We start from the raw sequence: 11,538 nt of genomic DNA, 5'->3' as shown, positions 1-11,538 counted from the left end.
GGGGGGGGGGGTGCTGTACTCAGTGGTAATTGTTTCCCTCTCTTGACTCTGCCTTCTTTCACTGTTTGGCTCTCTGTGACTGGTCCTGTCTTAACTTGCAATTAGTCCATTCTATTCAGGGTGGTTTCAGAATGCACGTGCTGTCTTACCTGTTGTGTGTTCTTGAAGTTGTCTAATTGGATCAGCTCATTCTGCCAGCAAGCTAGTTCTTTCCACCTTCCCCACCTCACTAAGCTAGTAGTTTTTCAAATCAGCAAGCTGATCTGATTGACCCTGTGGACACGCAGTTGCCAAATGGTTTGCCACCACATAGTATGTGGGAGTCACGAGGAAAGAAGCAAGAAACTGGGAATGACAGTGTTCTGCCCTTAAATCCAYTTTAAGCATTAAAATACTGAACCAGGTAGCTTTTAAGCATATTTTTGATTTAAAAAAAAAAATACATTTTGTGTTCTAATGAATAAGTCAAAAGCACRTTACTGTTCAGACTTTGCCTTTGCTTTTGGCTTGATCTTCTAGACTGCTTTAATTGTCTAGTAGATTGAAGAACCCTTTCACACCCTGGCTCTCTCATTCCTTTCCTTTCCATGACACACTGAGGCAATTTATCCRTATCACCTCAGGCTTTTTCATCAGCACATAGTTCAAACATTTCYTCTGTATACACACATGACACTTTCCTGTCAGCGAGCTTGGCAGGAACTAAATTGTATTCAGTAGGTGTGACTTGAACAAAATAAACTGCTTGCACTTAAAAGTATCGTCTGTGCGTACTCCTGAAGCGTTACTATGTAAGTGTAGTTTTGCTGGTATTAAGAAATGTGAAGCAGAAGGCTTTTCTGTCATGACACCATAACTTCAAGCTAAAACTTAGCTTYTGAAACTGTCATTTGGAGAAAATTATTTGAAAGGTGATCCAGAACAGTTAATGAGTTTCTTAATGTCAAAATGAGAAAGGGGAGGTTTTTACCTTCTGGGAAAACTTAATATCTAGAAATGACCTGTTATATAAGCTGCTGAAAATCCATCTTCTTATTACAGAATCAACAGTTCATAAAATGCATGTAACAAAAATCTTGAACAATTCAGAATGGGATGAAAATTGTTTAGCTACCTGTGCTTGAACATTTGAGAACTGTTGGTGGAAACTTAGTAATTTTGCTGCATTTGAAGGCTTTACTAAAACATATCCTTCCTTTCTATGAAAAAACTCAATGCAATACGAAAAAGATGTATGCTCTGTATTGGATGTTCGTGAATAAAGCTGGAAGCRACAAATCTTGAAAGGAACATTTAAAAAAACAAACAAGTCTTCTAGCCTTACATACGTATTGGGCTTATGGCAAAATTAACATTGATAATTCAGTTCACAATGCTGTCTTCTCTCTTTCCTCCTATAGAAATATCTTTCTGTGGCAACTGATGTCTGAATCAGACTTGCTTTCTCTATCAAGCAGCAGTTTTAAAGCATAGCTCAAGCAAGAAAGCATGTTCCTTCTGCTTCAAAAATCCCCCTCCCCCCTTTTTCTTCCCTCTGAAGTATTATATATACCCTGGATTAAAAATCTAGTGTACAAAGAAGGTACTGTTAACATTGAGAGAAACAAAGCAGTTTTAACCACTACTGTCTGTGTGCAGTCAAGTTAATTTCGCTTGGTGGAGAYCTGGGAACAATCTGTTGTGTTGGCAAACTATATTGCATTAAAAATAATGGTTGTTAACAGTCTCTGGTAATCCCAAAAGTTCTTGGGGCAACCTACAGAACATTTACAGCCTACAAAGCTGAACTATGTCAAGCTTAATATGCATTTTGTGGTAAAAGAGTGTTATCGTTAAAAAATCTGTGCTGAATGCTAGGATGTATAGTTATTGTATATTGTTTAAACAGGTGATTCATATAAAAATGGTAACTCCTAGAGGAATAGTAGAAAAAAATTGTCAAGTACCTCGCATGTCAACAGGACCTGACATCCATCACTTCATTATGGGATCTGAAGGTATAAACACAGTAATACTATATAACTGCATCTTAATTCAGCTTCTGTAGTGGCTTTGATTTGAGTGTCCCTAACACTGTGGCTTTCAGCGTGTTTATGGGTGACATTCTGCAGGCATGGATTTCTTGTGTTGTGATAACACGCTGAGACCTTAATTAGGGCCATGAAGTTATGCAACTCTGTGATTTCAAGGGTAGCTTGAAGGATTTTTATTATGTAAATTTACAGGGATAAATCATCTAGCAGTTCAGCTTTGAATTTAAGGGACTTCTAACATGTTAGTTTACAACTTCTCAGTAAACAGTTGCCATTAAGTTGGGTAACTTTTGAGAAGCGCATCTTCCAGCACTTTACTGCCTAGTTTTTCCTTTTTTCCTAAAGGAACTCTTGGAGTGGTTACTGAAGTTACAATAAAGATTCGCCCAGTCCCCGAGTACCAGAAGTATGGCTCTGTGGTCTTCCCCAACTTTGAAAGAGGGGTAGCCTGCTTAAGGGAAGTGGCAAAGCAGGTAAATAGAAGCTATGTGTTGACTTGGTGCAAAAACATTGATTCAAGCCTTGTTCTTATTCTAATGCTAAGGGTAGGCTGATGCTCCAGTCTACCTTTTTTGGTAATTGATAAACAAAAATTTGATCATGTGGGAGTCGATAAGTGTATATGGTCTATGAGACTTCATAGAATGATCTAGTTGAGGACTGAGCAGGTTGTACATTTAGACAGGTACTGAGCCAAACTATGGAAGTGCCTTTTGATAACCCTTTTTCAATGGCAGTTACTAATGTATCCCAGCACAGAATTTGGCTTTGTGTCTCCATCAGTGCAGAGTTTTGTCCTCAGGTTCATTCAGGACTATCTATAGAAGGAAACAGTATTTATTTGTATGTTGCAAACTTAATTCCTGTAAAGAACAGCTGGATTCGTGGGCCTAAAGTGACATAGGAACAAAAGTCATGCAACAGAAGGATATGCTTAAAGGGGATAAAAATGCTCATTAAAGGCTGATGACCTGTTCAGGTGAGCTGGATGTCTTCAGGTAAATTGTGCTTGCACCTCAGTATTTAAATAGAACCTTCTCAGAAGTCTGATCAAACACTAGGAAAATGGACTTTGGTTAGCAAAACTTGGCCACAAGTGTCCAAATTGTGTTAGTGCTTTTTCTCATTGCTCTGCTTTCAGGCAAATATTGCAATATATAGCCTCTTTCTTCATGATCTTAGACTAACTTTTTTTGGCTCTGCATAAGAAGTACCAGATCACTTCTGTGCATAGTAGAATACACCCTGAATCGGGGAAAGCATTTAAGAAATGTTTTAATGATTGCCAAACTAAACACAGCTTTACATTTTTCTAGTGATGGTTTTAAATTATTGATGTTCCAAGCCAGATGTTCAGACTGTTACATGGATGATAGATATGCCGGTCAGCAGCACTTGCCAATTCTTGTGGCACATACTTCCACTGTTGGTACTTGTCCTTCCTCTTAATGGTACCCAGGCAGACTGTTTGGGAACAGTTAACTATATGGCCAACCAACAGTTTAAGTCAATTTAAGGAGCTGCTGTCTGTTATAGAGCTACAGGCTTAAAATGGAGAAAAGCAATATTCATCGCTTACTGTTCCTGTTCTGAACTTCCATTGCTGCTGCTGTTTCATAATTTACTTAATCCTGGACTACTTATTCCTTTTGCTGTGTCCCCTCACATCAATTGTGGTAGTAATTACAATGATCTTTATCTGAGAAGCTCTAATTCGTCTATATTGATCCACTTTAATGCAAGAATAACCAACCTGCAGGTTGTAGGCTGTCTGTCCCATAAAAACTACTCATCCAACCTGTTCTGTCAACCTACGTGGCCAGCTACTCTCAATTCTCTTTTCTCGTGTCCTTTTTTCTGTCATGTGACCAAATATATATTAACTGTGTGATAGAGTGTGAACATGTCAAATCAAGTGACAGGAGTGCTTCTGTACCCGTGTGACTGGATGAAGACTTGCCTGAGTTTCGGACAATCTGTCATTCTATGTTGATTGCACGCCTTTGTCATGTTCAGTCATACTATCTCAGATTACATGATGTATACATATGTATGATCTGTTTGCCTAATGAAAGGTAGCTGTTCTAAAGGGTTTCCAGACTTCCATGCAATGCAGAAACCAGATCAGACCCAGATGTGGATTTTGGGCACCATCCAATGGCAGAACAGTCACTTACTGAATTTGAATAGTATGTGTATTTTTGAGGTAGCAACATAAATTTGATATCTGACAAGCAATTGGACTGGAATATCTTTAGTGAGTTTCTGAATTGCCATAATATATTAAATACTTGAAGGCCAATGATCTTTGGACTATAACCATGTTGGATTGAGAAGTGACAATTGAAATCTTTGGAACAATAATGTTAAAGACTGTTTTTACTGTAACTGTATTTTTGCTGCTACTATATTAGAATGACAACATTGCTAGCCTTAAAGAAACTGTGTTTTGTGCTTGATTTCATCATCAAAAGAAGTAGAAAGCAGAGTCATCAAATGTAGACTTACCTTGTCTGACAAGTCTTCTGTTGAAAATGCCTGGAGAAGTCCTTCCAGCCACTGTCATATAGCAGTTAGCTGAAGCTCTTCAGCATCGCTCTCTGATATGAGTCATTTTATTTTGTGTAACTGCTTGTCAGTATATATCTGATCTTTTCATGTTGCTGAACCTCATGAAATTCTGCTGTGTTGAGTTCTAAAGGACTATGTATTATGTAGCTATCTGCGTATAAAAGAAGCCTTACTTTAACAGCATTACACTAGTTGTCTTTCATCACAATTTAGTTTTTGTATGTAGTCACTCTTCTGTTCTTGGAACTTTCAAAAAATTTTAGTTATGCTACTGGCTAAACTCAATCCTTCCCGAAAGAAGGAAATGTTAGAAGTCCGTTCTGTTGCCATACTCGGTTTTTCATTTATTGGTACCTACAGTTAAAAACATCTCATCTTCACTGCAGATTTCTGCCAAGAATGTGAATTATCTTCATTCAGAAGCAAAATCATTACAGAGTGTTCARTGGTTGATAAAAATGGAGGCAGTGACATTTTCAGCCAGCAAAGCTAGGTGAAAGGAGTAGCTTGGGGCATGAGTTGCACCTTCCCATAGGTTGGGATAAGCCTAAGCAGCACTGGTTGTAGATTATGTTGGGTGTAGTTCCAAGCTGGCAAAATTGTACCTTTCTTCWATATTGTTGTTGCTAGGGAAAGCTTTATATGTTTGTTTGTCTTACCCAAAAACTTAAGTGAACCTGCCCTGATTTGGCAGATCATGCATGTAAGGACTACTGCTGTATCACTATTCACTATATGTGAAAACAAATTTGTTTTAGGAAAATTGGAAAAAGGCAGCTTGTTTGAGAAGACACCATCTACCTCTAACACTGTCAAAGATACTGTCCTGATGTAAGGACAGTCTCTAATTATACTCTTCAATCTAAATATCACAGTGATGGGGTGCATATTAGGGCTCTTGTTAGTTTCAATATTCTGTCAAAGGTACTGTCATGTATGTAGAAGACTTATTTTTTTAAAAAAAATAAGACTTTTGTTTTTCTTCAGATATGTCACCTAAAGTTCTTGGTATATTGACATTCAGTGTTGTCTCAAGGATAGTAGCAGTTTGAGTGTTTGTAATAACCAATGGATTCTTGTCTATTTTGGGAGGTGGGAGGGGAATGTGGGTGCTGCCTCTTCCAAAATAAGTGAAGCACAAAGCTCTGACTTACAGAAAAAAAAATGAGTATGTTGTGTCAGCATGGAGTTTCTGATGAAAAGAAAAAACACACTTGGTATATGCCAGTTGCTGTTCCATGCTAGAGTTCAATTTAGTGGAGTTCTAATTTATAGCAACTAAATTCAAATGTAAAAAAATATTTTTTACATTTGAATTTGATTCAAATAATTCAAATCACTGCATTTCCTACAAAATTAATCTAGTTTATTTTCAGATGCCTAGCACTGAAGTGCTTTGCATGAATTGTGCTGTGCTGTGAGAATTAAATCTCACAACCTGAATGGATGTGTGTAGTCTGATTTCTTGTCTGTGAAAAATTAAATAGCCAACCTAGAGTGAATCCTAAATACTTAGGTGTGCTTTAATATGAGTTCTGATGCTTTGGGGACTTTAATCCTGCCATTTGTAACTTGGATAATATTTTTAGATTGCATGGTCTGAACACTGAAAATCAGTATAACAATTACCAGAAAATATGTACATCTAAAACTATTTTATTGGGTTTTCTTGTTAGTGTTTTTCAGAAAATTGGGCAAGATGCTTAGTTTTTAAAAACATGTCACAAGCAGAGGGAAATAAGGTTGAAGGTTTTCTTTACTTTCTTTTTGCGGACTTCATAGTAAATCCAGTAGAAAAGTTAAGCTTTAGTAGTTTAGGTCACCTTAACACTTCTGAGTCCCCAAAGCATCCTCACAATATCCCTACCCAGTATACATGGAATAATTTCAACAAACTGTTCTAGTTATGATACACTGGGTGTGTTCTAAAAAAAAGCTAGTAGTATTTTGTGTTGTATCTACAAGCATGTATATACTGCTAAACATAAAACCACCTTTATTTGTATGGTGTAGCAGAGCTGAGCTTAAACTGAAAATTCTCGATGCAGTATACCTGAACATACTTTGTGGATGTTGCTCTTCAAGTGAGAAAAAGTTTACAGTTGCCCCTTTTCAATGATGAAAACTAAAATGTTTAGTAGTTATGATCATATGACTCTGGTAACAAAACTTGCTTTGAGTTATATTTAAATGAAAATCTGATTGTCAAGCATTTCAGGAAAATTGTGTTCACGATCTTTTTAATTCTTCCCTCATTTGTGCAACTTTGCCCTCAAGAGATGTGCTCCTGCATCAATTCGCCTTGTGGACAATGCACAGTTTCAGTTTGGTAAGTTCATACATCTCTCAAATGAATATCTGTTTCTGATGGCTCTTTATCTATTAGTAGCTTGTTTGTCTTATCTGGCACTTTTTCTTCAAAAGTAGACAAAGAAAGCAATGAACCCCGCAAGATCAAACTCCAGACAGTGCCATAATACATACTGTCTGGAAAAGTCTGTCTTCTCCTCTAGAAGAGCAAGATTGGGTACCACAGTCAGTAATGAACCATACTCTGCATATAGATACATAAGACTTCTGGGACCTTTCCCACTTATCACAATTGTATAAATCAGAGTCTCCTGGGGACTTTGAAATTCTTGAAGTACAATCACTATTTTGCCGTAAAGGATCGGAGCTCGTTGTTGTGTTACAGTACTGAAACGTGTTACTGCTAAAAGCACTTAGGGGAGGTCAGGGGTCAAAAAAAGGGAAATTCGGCATGTAGTAGTAACTTGCACCTTATTGCCTTGAAGGTAAGTTGATTGGTTCCTGTAAATTTCATAAAAGCATTGCAGATGGTTTGTAGATTCCTGAGAAGCAACGTTTTATTTTGGAAAAGCGTGTTCTAATTTGGCAATGATTATGCTTTGGTGGGGTGGAGACAAAGAMATACTTGTCAAGTGAGCTGTATATTTTTTTTAAAAAAAAGCCTACAGCTTAATTGTATTTGCATGCACTTATGGTATTTAATTATGTCTGAGCTTCTAAGTATGTAAGTAAAAATCAAGCTACTAGAAAGATTTTAAGCCCAAAGATTTGGTAAAAGTTTGTTCTATTTTTGTAYTTAAACAAGTTAAATGTCAGACATGCAGAGTGATCATATCTGAGCCCATTTTAGGGGCAATGATCAGATTAAAAAGTAGGAACTYTGATGAAAGAAGTATTCTAGTTCAGGATGCTTTTTTTAAGAAGAGTCCTGAAACTAAACTATGTAAAGAGCTAACAGTTTACAGTATATCAAGTTCTTGCTGAGGCTGTAGTATTTAGATTGTGCCCACAAGATAAAAATGTGAAATCTGATCAATCTTGAAAATCTTTATTTTAATAGCATTTGAAAGAGTTGGAATTTATTAAACTGGATTTGGATAAGTCTATAATGAATCTTGACTTTAAATGGTGTTAATCTGATGGCAGTGAGAAACTTGAACTTTCTTTTTGATCCCAGAATGTTGAGATCTGTGTGTCTTACTTTTTTTTTTTTTTTTTAAAGTTGAGATCCAGCAAGCCTTGCTGCTTGCTCTGGTCATCTTTTGTGTTGTACTGTTTCTCTCAGACATTGAGATCAGAAGGCAAATGAGAATTTTTTTTTAACTGGAAATGAGTCTGATCAATTACAAGCTTTAAACTCAATGCCAGTAATAAATTCAATAAATATCAATATTCCACTCTGCAGCTTTGATCTGAGGTTGGTTGGTTGTTGAGAGAGAATTTTTAGGTTTATTGAGGTATTTAGGAAGTTTTTCTTGTAGCCATTACATAGGCTTAAATCCTTGTTTTTACAGATTATTGTTTAATAATAAATTCATGTTCTTTCATTACCTTATCTGGTGCTGCTTTTTCTTGTGCRTGTTCACTTAAGTGTGTTTCTGGGTATAGAGTCTTTGGGGTTTGCTCTTGTCTGCTCAGTATACAAGGGAGAGTCTTCGCCTTCCTGAAGAAGAGAAGGGTGAAGGGTAATCAGTTACCGAAGTTCATGCTTTATTCGGGAGGAAGTACTTCGAAGTATTTTAGAGGAACTATCATGTAAATGGTGCATAACTTTTTTTATGAATTGGGCTCACAGCATGTAGGCCAGATGCAAGACTGTTAAAATGGAGCAGTTATAGGAGTTCAGAAGTTGCTTGTAACTGAAAACAATGGAACAAATAGTAAAAGGCTTTCATCTCAATTAAACCCAGTCCTGAGGCAGAGATGTTAATTTAACAGACTCCAAGACACCATTTATATATCCTGGTAATTGTAGTTCTCTGTATGTGATTAAGGAAGCAATTACTAGTTTTATGTAGAAAATTTTGCACAAGTGACATAACCATTAAAGGAAAAATTGCTTAACTCCTTACTTGTACCATTTTTGGCTGTTGGTTTCAGTAGTTTTGGCATAACTTTAAAAAGGTCACTGGTTTCGCTTAGTTTTATAGAATAAAGACTAATGAAGTGCTTTTTAAAAAAACTTTACATGTACTATGTACTTGTGAAGATCTAAACTAGGTCAGCCTTAATTACATCTCTGCATGAACGAGTGTTAAATGGAATATTCATGCAGTTACACACATGCCTTTTAAAAATTAACAAAAACTTCTTCCTAAATCATTTTTCTAAATGAGTGAAAAGTCCCTTCAATTATGGTAATCAAAGTGCTCCAAGTGATTCTTGCAGCTTTACCTACCAACTGTTTTCTTTGTTTGCTGGTTGAGCTATGAATTTTGGGATTACTGTTTGCCTAAACACACTTTTTTCCACTTTTGCCGTAGGTCATGCTCTTAAACCACAAGTTGCTTCCATTTTTACATCATTTCTGGATGGACTGAAAAAGTTCTACATCACAAAGGTACCTGTTTTTTTGCTTTAATACTGTTTGGAACTTTGCATGCCATTCATAGAGTTAGATTTTTTTTTTGTTGTGTTGTCTCCAGTGCAGCTGAGTTCGTGAGTGTAAATTGTAGGAAATTGCACATCAGTTAATTGGACAATCTCAAGGTGTTAATCCAAAATAGGATTATCTCTTTGAGCAGTTACTCAATGAGAGCTATTCTCTCCAGTGATGTATGTAGATAAGATTAAAATGTCTTGTCTAGCAATGAGTAAGTGACAGAGCAAGACTGGAAGCAAAATACATTTTAGAATCCATTGATCATCAGTTAATACTGATGGAATGTGGCTAGCATTTTACAATTTTCTTGTATCTCCCCAGATTTTGTCAAGCTGTAACCTACCTTGTTATTGCACTAAACTAGAATCTTGGAAGAGCCTCAAGAAATTTTTCTTGAATTTCCCATATAGATTGTTCTTTCTTGGAATTCATCCAAGTAGGTACCTGTTTTTAATCCAGAATCAGTAGGTTCAAGAATGATTTCACCTAGGCTTGTATATTAACTAACTTGTCTTGTTACTGAGTTTTCTCTTAAAATACATTTGCTAAAGAGTTCACACAAATACAAGTATTCTAATGTAGAAAACTGTATCACCCTGTATTTGGATACCTGTTGTGTTAGGAGGAGCAGATGGTAAAGATTCCATTCTAATCTGATAGTATTGAGCATCTTCAAAGAGCAGGCATGCTTGAGAGACTTAATGGGTATTCTTGAGCAGATTCTGCTTCTTTCTGTTCTGCCACTTCAGCAGAAAGTGCCATGGACTTTTCTTGCTTGGAAACCACATTAAGTTTAGAGGTGGCCCKGAAAGAATTCTACCTCCCCTCTCCAAGCTGTTGTAACACAAAAATATTCAAAGAAATGAGTGTTTTAGCAATATGATCTTTATCAGGCTTGAAACCATAATCCTAGTAAGCAATATCTACTGCAAGAAGCATCACCACTTACCAAGGAAAGTTGCATTATAATTCCAACTCTTCTAGCTCTGCAAAAAGGAAAGAACATTTGGAAAAATATGAAATATGCTATGTAATACTGATGCAGAGAGTCCAAGTTAGTGACTGAGCCTGCTAGGGCTCAGTTCTCTGCAGTATACAAGCAACTCTCACTTAAGTAAAACTCTTAACTGGGAGGGGAGGTGYGAATAGAAAAAGGAACAGTTTTGATGACCCTGAGGTGGCTGCCATTGCCCTGGCAATGGAAGCTGGCCTGGAAGTAAGGTACTTAACTCCATCGTACAGAGGAGTAGTAGGGTCCTTGGGAATTCACAATTACCTTTCGTCTCTGAACTGCTCGTCATAATGTGGTGTGACTATGGATTGTGACGAGCCTTTTGATCCCTTGCCATATGAAGACTTCTGTGTGGCTTGGAGGGTCAAAGTTCAGACAGTCATGTATGAGTGCTTTAATGCAGCATGTTACAAAACTTTGGTACTACTGTTCCTCCTTGTTTGGGTAGGTGGGGAAGAAAATGGAGGAGTCAAAGCAAAGTAGCTTGCCACTGAATAGCATTGGCAAATCAAAGAACAAAAGTATGAAAACATTCTTGCTTCACTTAAATGTTGTGCCTTTATGTGTAGGTAGTGTCAACTCACTCTTGCCTTAAGTGCTTATATTAATACTTTTATTAAAATAGGGATGAAGTCTTCCTGGATTACTCCATAAAGTTTGGGACTGTTCATTAGTTCACAAATGCTCTATTTTTTTTGCCTGTCTGCCAGTTCACATTGTAGTCACTCTCCAATGCCTCTTGAAGAGAACTGTAAAGTGCTGGCTCATCATTGTGGTAGAAAGATGGAATAGAAGAAAGAATGCATAGTGGAAGAAATACAAATGGTTCTAGAATGAGAAGTGGCAGTAAATAGTGCCTTAATAGACCTTTATATTTCTGCTTGGTCTTTATCACTGTAGTCTTTCTACTGTTGTCAGTCTACTTTCTTACTTTCTTTCTGCTTAGGTTAGCTATGCTGGTTTTGTAGGATTAATGAATGAGACAGATTTTTTTTTTTTTTTTTTTTTTT

The 11,538-nt window shown here is 36.8% G+C and overlaps 1 protein-coding gene across 2 annotated transcripts in view; it reads left to right on the top strand.

Annotated features, from left to right (window-relative positions):
- The window catches only part of AGPS (alkylglycerone phosphate synthase), a 92,167-nt gene that overhangs the window by 60,980 nt on the left and 19,649 nt on the right, over window positions 1-11,538 (top strand). For both annotated transcript variants that reach the window (XM_085322326.1, XM_085322317.1), the window contains 4 exons: window positions 1,889-1,997; window positions 2,379-2,506; window positions 6,882-6,933; window positions 9,398-9,474. In XM_085322326.1, coding sequence (XP_085178452.1) covers window positions 1,889-1,997; window positions 2,379-2,506; window positions 6,882-6,933; window positions 9,398-9,474 — 366 coding nt within the window. The remainder of the gene's footprint in view (window positions 1-1,888; window positions 1,998-2,378; window positions 2,507-6,881; window positions 6,934-9,397; window positions 9,475-11,538) is intronic.

The sequence above is a fragment of the Rhea americana genome, unplaced genomic scaffold, assembly GCF_003343005.1.
Source record: "Rhea americana isolate MKP2758 unplaced genomic scaffold, rheAme1 scaffold_12, whole genome shotgun sequence".
In the NCBI taxonomy this organism is placed as follows: domain Eukaryota; kingdom Metazoa; phylum Chordata; class Aves; order Rheiformes; family Rheidae; genus Rhea; species Rhea americana.
This window is presented reverse-complemented; position numbering and strand designations above follow the sequence as displayed.